This window comes from Hesperophylax consimilis, chromosome 23, assembly GCF_061612785.1.
Source record: "Hesperophylax consimilis isolate HC1 chromosome 23, BYU_Hcon_1.0, whole genome shotgun sequence".
In the NCBI taxonomy this organism is placed as follows: Eukaryota; Metazoa; Arthropoda; class Insecta; order Trichoptera; family Limnephilidae; genus Hesperophylax; species Hesperophylax consimilis.
The window spans coordinates 3,239,822-3,254,802 of record NC_142858.1 but is presented as its reverse complement, the minus strand read 5'-3'; the positions used below and the strand labels follow the sequence as shown (position 1 = coordinate 3,254,802).

General features: G+C 34.1%; 1 protein-coding gene across 1 annotated transcript in view; it reads left to right on the top strand.

Annotated features, from left to right (window-relative positions):
• The window catches only part of Cralbp (Cellular retinaldehyde binding protein), a 34,803-nt gene that overhangs the window by 17,529 nt on the left and 2,293 nt on the right, over nucleotides 1–14,981 (top strand). The window contains exons 4-5 of the mRNA XM_089645688.1: nucleotides 2,468–2,661; nucleotides 10,846–10,962. Of these exons, the coding sequence (XP_089501814.1) occupies nucleotides 2,468–2,661; nucleotides 10,846–10,962 (311 nt within the window). The remainder of the gene's footprint in view (nucleotides 1–2,467; nucleotides 2,662–10,845; nucleotides 10,963–14,981) is intronic.

Sequence of the window (14,981 nt, the reverse complement as noted above, 5' to 3'; positions counted from 1 at the left end):
TCAGTAGTAAGCAATGTTTTGTGTATACCTTCCCATTTATTAGATAGTGATAAGTAGTCTCACACGTGACCTCGATAAATATTAGGTCCATAAGTAACTCAATGACTCAATGTTCAAATATTATCGGAAATAAGGTTTTTCTTAAAGAAAACGGAAATACTAATTTACTTTTAAAGTGATTTATTTATATATTTAGCCAACGTTTCGGACAGCATTACAGTGTCCATCGTCAGGGCAGATATGATGATGGACACTGTAATGCTATTCGAAACGCTGGCTAAAGAAGGAGGTAGCACAACACGGCATAATACACCAAAAATAAATCACAATTATAATTTTGGCAATGAAAATCTCCACTCATTTACTTTGCTTACCCACTATATTTATATACAGATAGATAATTGGGTAAATACAAACCACTAACACATAAAATGCTGTGTTTTAAGGTTTTCACTGTCAATAGCATTATCAGTGGCGGTTTGTGGGGTTGAGAAGTGGGCATACAGACATATTTTTGAAGTGAAACTTCTTTACGCGCGTCATGCAATTTCGAGGACCGGAGTAAAACCGACTCATGACCGAAACGAAAATGCGGGTACCCCCACCACCGATTAAAGTTCATTTGATCTAGTCAAAGTTTTGAAGTAACATATAAATGCTTCTTAGCTCATCCCGACAACTGGCGTTGGTGGTGTAATGGTCAGCATAGTTGCCTTCCAAGCAGTTGATCCGAGTTCGATTCTCGGCCATCGCACATTATTTTTTTGTTTTTAACGCCTTTTTCATTCAATATCTTATTTTTTAGTAGGTCAGAACATTTTTTAAAAGAAAATAATATTGCAAAATAATAAAAACACTTATCTCACTGTGATAAAACATTACTCCGCTAGAGCGCGCTTTGCGTTATTGTGTTGGATTAAAATTATTATCTAATCCGTATATTATGATAATTGTATTACATTTATTTAATTAATTTATTTATTTTGATAATATGTAATAATTTACAGAAAAAAAAATTAAAACTATCTCCCTCTGATAAAATATCCGTTCGCTAGAGCGCACTACGCGATCTTGTGTGGGATTCTATTTCTGTACATTGTACATTATTTTTAAAAATATATTATATTTTGGGTGTGATGTAGGTAACATTATAAAACATAACAAGCTCTCATATTTTCAGAACCTACATAATATAATCAATTTATGCGGCTTTGCTTACAGTTGGTGCTCAGCGTGGTTGGCTTTCAATCAGTTAAGCGAGGTTCGATTCTCGGCTGTGGCATTTTTGAAGTGAAACCTTGTTGAGGTGGGGGAGCCGCTCACGAACGTTCTCTCTCTTCTCTTCTTTCCTCTCTCTCAGACACCAGCGAACTGCGCCACGCCAAGCATCAGCTGAAACTAGAAGTTTCACTTCTGTCTTGCGTAGGCTTGACACACCCACTTTTTTTAAGTATTACATATACATATTTATATGCCGATATATCACGTTAGCGGAAGATCAAATCAACGCGACGATCTTTCATCGATCGGTAGCAAAATAATCCGACCAACACAATACCTTTTATGTTAAAAAATGAAGAACCATCAATTGAATAAAGAAAAGAAAAGCAATGATCGGTGATATTTCGGAAGTGTTGGAGGCGCGCCTCAAACTAAACAACGCGCGGTAATGTCAGTTACAGTTCATTACGATTTCGTGTGACTTCCCCATCCCCTCCGCCTACACGAAATCAGCGGCTCTCAGAGGCGGACCGTACATCTGTATAACTAGTGTATTTTATACTGTAGCCAAATTTAGATTGGTGAGCGGAAATCCTCTTGTTGCCAGCCGGTATGAAGAGTTAAAAAAATATATTATTATGTTATTTTTACTAAGCAAGCCAGTCCTTTTGAAATACGAAAATATAAATGTGTAATATTTAAATTGAAATAACTTTAAGACTAATGTTTTAATTTGGAAGTATGGATAAGTGTATCTTTTTTTTCCTTTTTCTCCACTAATAGTAAGAGAGGCACAGCCTCCCCTGCCTCTTTGCACGAACCGCCACTGAGTATTATATATACTATAGTACTACAAAAACTACAAAGATACACTTAATAAATTAATTTACATTTTTATGTATTGCAGAATACCTTTCCCGCAGAAAGGTTTGCAAGATCTGTCCGGAACATTGGCTGAAGAACTGTGAGGAAGAGCGACACATCCCATAGCCTAGAAGCTAAAATAAATAAATTCAAATTTGTGTTTTTTTTACGAGCGTTTCAATTAACTTATCTACTTGTTAAGCGTGTAATTAAGTTTCTTATTTACTGTAATTTCCTTCGAACAAACAATTTGAATTCCCCGTGACGTGCTCTGATTGAAACTGATCAGCCCTGATTGGTTCTGATTGTTAAATTGGCGATCACGGTTGCATTCTGCACACAATACGATTAAAGGTTGTTGGTGGTGACCGTCGTTTTGCAGAGAACTTCAACGCGATGAAGTACACCTCGGCGGACATGGCGCGCGTGCACTTCCTGACCTACGAGACCCTTCTGGAGGACGACGGCAACCAGGTGCTGGGATTCACGCATGTGGCCGATGTCGGTGGACTGTCCACCAGTCACGTCACATGCTGGTCTCCGAGCATCTTCGCTCGCATCTTGAAGCACGGAGAGGTATAACACCTTCACTTATTTATTCAATTGCAACTCTCTAATAGTTCTTCTAAATTGTTTTAATCCTTTATTAGTGAAGGAAAATTAAGACATACATCGTCAAAGTCGTAAGTAAAAGTGTTTTTTTTCTTCTTATTATTTCTGGCTTTCACCCTTCAAGGGTGTTCTTGGCCATCATTTAAAATTATTGAGAAATGAAAGGTGAATTTAAATATTAATTTTATTTAAATAGGCAAATTTCAAAATTATAATGAAAATTGGAGTCGAGTTCAGACTTAGAAGAGATGAGATGTTGAATGGAGGGGAGGCAATTTTAGATAAGGCTTGATAGAAGAGAGGATATTTGTTTAGAGAGGGACAACCAAAAAATTTGTGATCTAAAGTTCCCACTTCTAGACCACATAATGTACAATCTGGGGAGTCAACAACGTGAATTTTAAAAAGATGGGAAGGAACGGAACAATGTCCGATCCTCATTCGAATGAGTGAAGAAATTTCTTTTTTGGAAAAATGAGGGAATTGCTGAAACCACGGTTTTGATGGAATAGTCCTTTGTATTGAGGCATAGCAGGCTCCCTTGGATTGACTAGCAATGTGCCAATACAATAGCAATGTGCCAATACTGTATTGCAATTGCTTACTTCTTCGATACGTAGGTAGCCATATTTGTGACTAAAAGTTGCTTGTTGCCATGGGCCTACTGCGCTACTCAAACGAGACAAGACGAAGTGTGAATCCTATTATACATATGACACGTTGTAGTACTATAAGTAGGTTCTTACCTACACAATAAATAAAATTACACTATCACAAAATTAAGTGTAGGGTAGGTATTGAAAAATTTCGTAAAATTTTTAGATTTTCATTTTCGAAACTCTAAATCCGGATATCCGAATGTAAAGATTTTTAAATTTCTTCAAAAATTACTTATTTTAATTACCGAAAATAATAAACTCTTTTTCTGATTTAATTGGGGTGCCCCATTGAAATTTAAAAAAAGTGCCACTACTAATCAAGGAATCTAATTAGGGTACATATCCCCATTTGTAACTATCTGTACAAATTGTATACGGTGCTCAAGCGGGTCTAACAAAGCAAAAAAACAAGAAACTGATAAATCTACTTCACATTAAGAACGCACAAAACTTATTTTATTTCTTTCGTTTTTATTTAAATTTTATTTTTACTTTGTTATTTCGGAAACTAAAGGTTTAAAAAATTAAAGGATTTTTGGGCCGGATCTTCGACAAATTTTAAAATACATTAATTATTAAACCTATAGCGACCGAATTTTTTTTCAAATCGAAATCATAAAATTACTTCTTTGGACTCGATTTATCAAAAACGAAAATACAAATCAATTATGTTATACTACCAAATCGACTCCAATGTGGTGTAACTATATTAACAAAAAAAAAAAAAAACCCGTCCATACATTCATAATTAAGGGCTGGTATTTCAGTTATTTTAAGCTCGGCTTGAGATGTACTGATAATCCAATTCGAGTAATACCTTTCATGCGTTTACTGAAAAACCGGCCCAATGACTCTCTTGTACAACTATCACATGACGAACGGTAAGTTTTTCAGTACACATACACAGGAACTCAGGGATGTTACGTTTCGGATTGGATTGTCAGGAAACATCCCCGATAGCAACTTGACGAACCTTTATAATATATCTATTAAGCCAAGCTTAAAAATAAACTGAAATACCGGTCCTAAATGTATCACAAAACTTGTTGAGAGAGAATGTAAATGTATTTTTGTGAGAGATATGAAAACATTCCCTCTTCATCGCTCGAAAACTCTCAAAGATAACGTCAAACTGATCGAGGAATAAGTATTATAGGTACTTTAGTTTTGTTTTCATGTGAATACCGCATAAGAGACCCAACTGATCCCAACTGAGCCAGTATATTGACATACCTAATTAGGGGATGTTGAGAGATTGGAGGAAATGGGGAGTGAGTAAGACAGGGGGAAGAGGAAGGCAGGCAAGTATAAAGCAAGGTAGAAGTCTGATCACCAAACATGACTAATGCCATTTCACATCACAACACCATTAAAATTTACTGGCACATGCTGGATTTATTCAAATTAAAATGAAATATTTAATAAAAATAATATTTATGCTTATAATATGATAGGTTGCGTAATGCTTTTGCAAAAAAACTGTTTCGGCTTTTGAATCGATTTTCCAACAAAACACAAAAGCCACAAATAAAATACATTGACAATAAACGTAGCTAAATATAATAATTACGTAATTGAAAAATATGATTTGAAAAAAAACGCGTTTCTGTTCAGCCAGATTTCATGTTAGAAAAGTGGAAAAGATCATGTTAAAAAGTCACAAAAATTAGAATAACTAACAGCGGTTAATTTCTATACAATTTTGTAAAGGATTAGTACATTTTGACTTTGATAGATGCGCATTTTTAAAGCTAAGCTTAAATAGAAAATATCTAGTCAATTAAATAGCAAATGGAAAATAACAAATAAAATACGACGGTTTTTTTGAGTATTCAAAATGGAGATTTAGACATTTGATTATGTATTCAAATAAGAAAAAGTGGAAAGGTCAAGAACAGAAATTCAGTTATAATGATATTTTGGTAGTCAATGTTGGTTGATATGGAGAAATATTATTTGTGAGGAGATGCGCTTTTTATAGCTAGGCTTTATATTTAAAAAGTGGGAAAAAAGTGAACCGATCTCGCCAAATGGTAATAAACAAGCTTACTGCGGTTACACATCGACTTGCTTTGCAATATCTTATCACGACACACTCTATCTAAAATAAAACTTTCGCCAGATATGAATGTGCATAACGCATTCCGTATGTAATGGAGATAGACTTACCAGCTGTTGACAGTTGCCAAGCAGTAACAAACACCACCCCACACCCGTGTTTTTCAGAGATCGGCCGCTTGTTGCGTCTCGCTAAACGACCGACGGAAACAAATCACAACCCACCGGACAATTTCCCTCCACACGACACGCAAATAATTAATAATAAAATTTCCTTAAACTTTTCACATCGGCCGCGGCGGATTAATATCGTTAACCATCTTCAAAACAACTTACAAGCCGTAAGATCAGAATCGAACACTCGCTGTTTACAACTTGACACCTTCGAGAGATTTGCGGTAGGTTGTGCGAATAACTATGCGTTCAGATTTTTTCTGCAAGTCTAGCCGAATCGGCGCTTGCGTACTGGGTGGAAAATTCAAATCAATATTCATTATTATTATTTTATATTTCATATTTATATATCAGTTGGGATGACATGCTAAAAGTAAATGTTTGACTGCAGTTTTTTAAAAACCTCTCATACCCAAAATGCTTTCACTTGGACCATCCGGAATTACTACTGAAGCATTAATTAACTTAACTTAGTTAATGTATGCAGTATATGTGTCGGTCGCGATGTTGTCAGATTTTTTGTGATACATTGACACTTTTAACGGTAGACTTATGACCGAATGCCGCTATCGTATCAAAGGTCGAATGTTTAAAATTATTTTTAAAGCATCAATCCAGACTCAATTAATTAGTTCATTTGATAAAAAAAATTATACAGATTTCAGGTATACAAAATTGAGACATCTCTGGAACCGACTTGTCGAATCCCTACATTATGAAAATGGCGAAATGATATTTTAAATACATATTTTTTTAAGTTATCTTTTTAGCTGTTTTTTCGAATGGATTCACGATGCTACTTATAGAACATTGTAAAGACTACTTAATTAAAAAAAAAACTAAATTTAAGAAAGTTAGTTTAGTTTAGTTGGTTAGAACTCCGACAAAAAAAAATTAAGTATTCATTAGGTACATTATGTACATTTGTTTTGCTTTTTTTGTTGTTTGTTTTTGGGGTGTTATGCCGTGTTGCGCTAACTCCTTCTTTAGCCGACGTTTCGGACAGCGTTGCAGTGTCCATCATCAGGGCAGATCCGGTAGATCCGAAGATGTGTAATGATGAAGGACACTGCAACGCTGTCCGAAACGTCGGCTAAAGAAGGAGTTAGCGCAACACGGCATAACACCCCAAAAACAAACAACAAAAATGCTTTTGGCCGTGAGAATCTAAAAACTTATTTGTTTTGCTTGTTTACTGTTCGAATTACGTTCATACTCCGTGTGTTGTGAATTGTTGGAACAGAGAGTAATGAAAATAACCACATATTACAGAATTATCATACATAGATTATAAAATTGTAACATTATTACTATGCTGGATAATTTTCTTTAGATACAAAGATGAATGACATGAATGGTTGATTGTCTTGAATATCGAATTGAAAACTTATATTGCTTGAAATAATTTTTATCATTTTTGGTAACCAGATTTGAATATACAGTATTCACCTCTTTCGTCATGTCCCTATCCCTCCCTCTCGATTAATTTCAGTTTTGCTACATTCTCCATTATCAACAACACACCTAAATATGTTATTTACGGTAAAATATTAAAAATCGTTTTAGAAATTATTTATTAGTCAGGTCGTGTGAGGATTCAGCAGTTTAGAAGCTATCTACAGATTTTCTGTGAAAAAAATACGTAATGGCGAAGCACTACGTCGTGTAATATTTTAAATTGAGCCGCTATCAATAACACCCCTTACGTAGATGGCGATAAGGTTTAAATTCCCGCTTAACACCATCCGCCTGTTTTGATTTATGCAAGAAAAAAACATGACCAAAAATTGCCTTTTATTTTATTTTGTGGATGTTCAGGTATAAATATTTAATTTTTTCCGATCATTTTGCCACATTATAACAGAAAATAGGTTCGTAAGTAGGAGATTTTGAACTTTAAAGCAGTTTTCATAGGCCTTATACATTATTTTTTTCTGGGCTTGTAAAAAGACTTATGTAGAAAATACTCGATTATTTCAAAGGCCAAGATTTATCCTACTCGCAGTATTTAACTTGAGCATCTGAAACATTTCTAGGCGACCAAATTTTCAAAACAAAAACACATGATTTTGCATTACTACGTAGTGCATCGCCTTAAAATATACTATACTACATTCATACCATCATTGCCAGGGCTTTCCGTAGAGTTTGAAAAATCTCCGTTTCGTAAACTTTCCGTTTACGAAATCAGATTTAGATGATCAAGAAATATCAAAACACTGCTATAATGGATGGGCCCTTGAGGGGATTTTCTCACGAAAACGGCGCTATACAAATAATCCAATCATTATTATTATTAAAAGGTAAAGCGAAAGATATTTCTAAATCTCAAGCAGAAAGCTACCTAGTTTACAGTTGCCAGCCGCCACAGACAATTGCATTTGTATTAATATATACATAGATAAATTTATTATAATTTGCAATTCGCTTGTAGTTATTGCTATTGCATAATTTTACGTTCATGACTAATTAATATTTGACCAAATACGTCATTCGAAAAGCGGGCTGGAAAATGAGTATTTCGCATTCGTTATACATCATTAGGTCGGGTTTAATTGAAAACTGGGATTTAATAATTATAAAAAAACTCATTAATATCTATATACTTTTAATGGTTCCATGATAACTCAACACAGTGACAATTCAACACACTTTAAAAAAGTGATATAAAGTCATTAGGAACGAAGATTTTTTTTTAACCTAACCTAACCTACTTAACCCAGTTAATAAAATTTTTGTTTCATCACTTTCCATGACTTAATATAACTTTTTGAAGATGTGATGAATTATCATTGTGATGATTTATCTGGTCACCACTTAACGTGTATGAATCGGTCATGTACGCATTTGAATGGGGAAAAAGTTGCACGAACATAAAGTTGTCTGACTACTTATGTAAGTAATATGATATTTCTAATGTAACATTGTATTATAATTGGAATTTCAGAATTTATAGAAAAGCTGATAAGGACGACAATTATTATTTAAATATTTTTGTTGTTTGTTTTTGGGGTGTTATGCCGTGTTGCGCGATCTGCCCTGATGATGGACACTGCAACGCTGTCCGAAACGTCGGCTAAAGAAGGAGTTAGCGCAACACGGCATAACACCCCAAAAACAAACAACAAAAATGCTTTTGGCCGTGAGAATCTAAAAACTTACCATTATTTAAATATGTCATATTTGTTTGTTACCACAATTGAACTATTGTGCAAAACAACTGTTCAATTGTTTTTGAGAAATAAAGATGTCAAAAAATTTGGAGAAAATAAAGATGTCATTTTGCTGTCCGATGATTTTTTAACAAAATTTAAAAAAAAATCATTTTATTCCACCACACTTAGCAACGGAGTACCTAGTTGAATAAAGCATAGGGAGTCACGTGTTCCGTCTCGTACCAGCAGCATGGTAACAAACGAGAAAACAAGCGTAACACGTGATCCCGTCGTCACGTGTAGCAATTTGAAAGTTTTCTTATTATTATTTAAAAAATATTTCATCGGACAGCAATGTGACCTCAATGTTTTTAACTCCAAATATGCTCGGGAATCGCTTGTTAAAATTATTCGGGTACGTGCTGTTTCTCTCAATACATAAATCTATCAGAAGTCCCTAATGTTGCAAAGGCTTAACGCAGAGTTATCGAAATCAGATATAGACAATAATTTTCCTCTTAATTTGGACGTCAAGTGTGCAAAATTTCATCAAAAAGTCTCAAAACATTTATATGCAAATTTGTAGTACCTACCTACATTATTTTGAGGAATCTCATAAGGTTTAGCCAACGACTTGATTACAAAACATTTACTTTCTATAAATATTATGTGTACGGATTATTTACGTGTAAACCTTTCGGAAGAATATCTCTAAATTAATTAATAAATGCTTTTGAAAACCCTATCAAAATCCGTAGTTTAAAAGAACTAGCGCACATACATACAGACGCGGATGGTGACTTTATTTTATACTATTTAGAGATAAGTAAGCAAGTAAGTACACTAGGTTTATGTGATGAAATAAATTTGTAACATCTTTCAATCATTGAATGTAAAAAGGTCATAATGTTTCGAATCATTTTATAACATCAATTTGTCAAATGTAAAAGTATGGATATAAAGGAGTTTTTCATTTGTTTAATTTAATATATGATTTTTTTGTGATAAAGAAAAAACAAATAAAAGTTTTTCTTAATAAATAAACCATCTCATCATGCTCAAATAATAAAGTTATCTTTATAAGTAATAAAATGTTGTAAATATCAATAAATAAATAAGAAAAATGCGCGATATGTTTTCAAAAATAAGATTAAGAAAAAACAATTTAATCATTTAACTGTTTTTCTTTAAAAGTCTGAATAATTGAATATGTTTAATAAATTTTGTCTATTGTAGGTAGTTTGAATATTTATAAAACGATTTTAGAAGAAAATGTTGATGGTTTTTTAAGATTATCTGAATTTTATTTTATTTTATTCTTACAGTGATTTTTATCGAATCAATTTTTCGATGCATTCAAATCATTAACTTAATAGTATTTCAGTCATTAACTTAAATTATCATGATACACATGTCGAAGATATATACTCACAGACACAAATACTTCCTTTTACGGTCCTGCCAAAGTATAACATCACAACTGCCATTCTACAAATAATTCAACACTACTCACACACCAACACTAAACCAGTCTTTAATTCTGACATACACCAGCACAAAACACGATCACAAAATCAAATACATTTATCGTCATCTACTTACACGACCAAATTTGGAATTAACTCCTTACAATACATTGCACATAAACTATATAACGCATTACCTAGTAATTTAAAACTTCCAGCAACGAACAAAAAAACATTGGCAAAAGCTCTTAAAAGCTATTTCCCCAGCAGTTTCATTAATGACTAGCACAATCTTTCTCTGGAACGCCATAATAACATCTGCGTTTATAATGTATTTATTTTAATGTATTTTATTTATTTGTCTTGTCCTTAATCTAATGTTGTCTTTCCCGAAATGAGTTTTATAAACTCACTGGGAATAATACATTATTACTTTGTTATCATTTTGTAATGTATTATCTTGTAATAAATAAAAAAATGATATTATCGTCAGCATAAGACATTCTTTTCCCGTTAAGTTTTTTGATGAATATGTTATTTACATAGACGATAAACAGTAAATGTCCCAGGACTGTACATGAATTAATAACATTGATTTGAATTTGTGTAGAACTGTTTTTATTTTGTCTTTTTCAGCAATCGACACCAATGAGGCACAAAGAAATTCACTTGTTCAACGTATCCAAGACTGTGAAGTACGTGTACGAATTCGCTAAGTCAAAAATGTCTCCAAAAATCATCAGCCGTATGACTGTAAGTATTTATTCATAATATCTTCAAATGTAACCACAGGTCTTTTAAAAAAATTAATGTATATCAAATAATTTTGAAGTCATTAATTAATGCGTATTAGATCTATCAAAAAATGTATAATACATTCTACATTTTAAATACATGTAGGATAACGATGATTTTTTAAATATTTATGTTGAGAGATCAGTAGGATTTATAGGCCCTGTTAATGTTAATTCATGTTATGAAAATATCTGGAGTCGGTGAATTATTTTCCCATTTGATCTTGAGTTGACGTGTTGTTCTTGTATTGTTGTGTATTTATTTTGCTTATACAATGCACTTGCATAATGTTGATTGACTAGATGATCATTTGTGGAAAAGTAAACCCGGAAGTAAAATCGGAAAAAAAAAGTTAAATATTATGAAGTTATAATGTATTTTTATTTTTTATTATTGTGGTAGCTATTTAGACGTTCGAGGCCATCATCAAATTTGATACAAAACTTTGTTAATTATATTTTTCGTTAAGTATAAAAAAAATAATGGAGTTCTACGAATTAAACACTTAAACCCCTTACTAATAATTTTTTTAAAGATTTACACTGGTAAACAACAATTGACTATACATTAATGGTAGTTTATCTCAGATGTGTAAAATTTTTAACACGTTTATTAGTAAGATATTATTATTAGTATAAAATGAGAATGTATCTTTAGTGGCCTGCTTCCTTTCACACCCTGCCCAGTGCCCAGTAGAGCCGTCCCAGATTATGTATAAATCTTAATGAATTATGAATTGCAATTTTTATTTTCCATTACTACTTATTATATGTCTTTTGTCACTTCCCCACTTCATCTCCCCCATCTCATTCACTCCTCACAAATCGGGATACCATAGTATCACTGGCTGGCGCTTGGGAGCAATTAGGCAATTGTACTGATAATTTTTTTTTTAAATGGATTACCTGTGACAAATTATTCCTCACATGTTTCATCTAAATTCGATAGTCTACATTCTAAAAAAATAACTTTTTTTTAATATTCATTTTTTGAGAATGGCAATAATAATTTCAGTCAAAAATATTATTTCAATTGGTGCCTAGGTACTTTATTGAATTCTCTAAACAAATACTTTCTATTTGGAAAATGAAATTGCATGTATTCAATGCAAAAGATCTAGGGTTCATTGAACGGGATTTATGGAAAGAGCCAAAACAGAAATTTGTTATTGTTTTCTCTGCGAATCTCCTTGATGATCTGGACGAATCACGATTGCATAATGTGCATGAAATGTTTTTTTTTTTAATTAATGGAATCATACAAGAGTTCCACTTCCAATTTGGTGTAAAAGGAAATGGAAGAAATCAGAAGTAACACACCTAACTAACTAACTAACTAACTAACTAACCATCACGCCGTTTCCCCGCAGGATTAGGCAAGAGAGGACGGACCGCCAAACAAGGTCTTGGCACACACTTCTTGCCTCATTCACATTCATACATCGCCTCGTACATGCTCTTCTATTTTTCTGGCCCGACTCGAGTTTCTGATCGTGCCATGTCTTCCTCGGGCGTCCCCGACTTCTGCTACCATTCACATTTGCATCGTATATCCTCCTTACACTCTTTCTACGCCCATTCGCTCTAAATGCCCAAACCATCTAAGCGTCCCTTTCTTAATCTTACTCATTACGCTGACATCAGCCTTGCACACTTTGCGGAACTCCTCATTTATCACACGATCATACATGGTTTTACCACACATACGCCTTAGGGATCTCATTTCAACTGCATTCAATCTACTTTCATCCTTTCTCAGCCAGTTCCATGCCTCACTTATACATCAGGGTAGGTACCAGCACTCCATTGTGTACTTCTAACTTCGCTTCTTTGGACATTTTTTTAGGGTAACTGCGTTCAGTCCTACATTAATGGAGTTACCTGCATTTACCCTTCTTTAAATATGTCCTGTCAGCCTTCCCATCTCTAGTAAACACACTTCCTAAATACACAAACTCATCTACCAGCTCCAAGTATTCCTCATTCACAACTATATTGCACACTGTTTTGGCACTCTCTCTTTCAAACACCATTACTTTAGACTTACTTACATTCATCGTTAACTCATTCTTTATGCATACTTCGTTCATCCTAGACACGAGAGACTGCAGATCCTCCATACTATTAGCAATCATCACCGCATCATCAGCATACAAAAGGCAACATACTTTCAGATTACTCAAATTCGCGTCCAATCCCACCTCTTTCAATTCTTGCATACAGTTATCCATGTATAGATTAAATAACCACGGTGACATTACGCAGACATTAGGCAGCCTTGTTTAACACCTTTTGTGATATCAAGCCATCCCGTAAAACCACCGTTCACCCTAACATATGCAACACTTCCCTCATACAGAGACGCAATTGCCTGAGTCAGATTCGTATTAACTCCATACTTGGACAACACCTTTCATAGCTTTTTCCTGTCGACTCGGTTATATGCTTTTTGTAGATCTACAAAGGTACAGAAAAGTTTTTGGTTTTTTGCCAGAAACTTCCCAGTTAGCATACGCAATGAGAAGATCTGGTCCCCCTTCTACTCATAAAAACGCCTTGTACAATGCATATCCCATATTTTATCCTTTGTTTCCTTTCTAACCCTTTCAATCAAAATTCTACCATATAGCTTGCCAACTGAACTTAGCAGGCTAAATACCTATGATTCCCATATTCCATACGTGACCCTTTACCTTTAATCTAAAGGCGTGTAACCCTCATTTAAACATTGGATAAAACGATTGCACAATCATGTGTGAATTATAAGGCTATCTCCTTTAAAATATTCAGCGGAAATATTGTCGAAACCGACAGCTTTACCATTCTTCATACATTTAATCGATCTTTCTATCTCATGCATGCTGATTTCGGTAACATTCACTCCATCATAATTCATATCTGATTCGCCGCTGGAATTACTTCACAATTCACAAAGACTCACTTTTATATGTTTAGTCGGTGTTGTCTATGCTTAGACCGTCCATTTCCTTCTAATTCAATCTCATCTCTGCACAATTCTCATACTTACTTCTCACATTATCGTTTTGCAGTTTTTCCTATTTTGAATCATGTTGGAGTTAGTACCGTTTTTACTTTAGAGCGCCAACCGCGAAAAGAGTTTTACTCTCGACACTACCAGAAAGTGGTCAGTTTAAATCTCAGCCCCTCTGAAAAAGGTAACGGCTCTCAACCTAGAGTCAATTACTACAAAATCAATAATCTCATTTCCCACGTATATTGGTTGATACCTTTATGGTCTAAGAAAGTATTCGACACAAACAGGTTCCACTCTAAACATACTTCAAATATTCTGTTCCCGTTGTCATTCGTTATTTTATCCCCAAACATACTTGAGATCGAATCAAATCCGTCACGACTAATTCCCACCCACCCATTCAAATCACCTGTCATTATAATCCATTCGTTCATATTTTTTAGTCTCATTAGATCATTCACACCAGTCCAAAAATCATCTTTCACTAAAGTCTTCATCGCTTTCAGAATTAACAGGGGCGTAGCAAATAACATAAACACCCTTGTCAAACCGATTTCAAATCTGATCCACATTATTCTCGGACTTACATATTCATACTGCAACATAAATTCAACCATTTTGGGAGACATTAACCCTGACAAGCCCTCTCCGTATCTGGTCTCCCAAACCAAATGACGAGCCTATCATTATGCTGCATTGTACCACTCCCTTTTTCATACTCTCTGTTATACAAAGTAAGTCCAAACATTTCCCCATCATTGTATCACACAGTTCATTTATCTTTCTTTCCATTGCTCCTCTAATATTCCATGTACCAATTAGACATTGATCACGTTCCGTCCTCCTCTTTGCGTCACCGAAGGGTTGGCGATGTGATGGATAGCGAACCTCATCGACATCCTTGTCGGTAATTCCCTTCCAAGGACTACTTATAACATCTTACTTATAAAAACTTAACATACCCCTTATACACATAAAAAAAA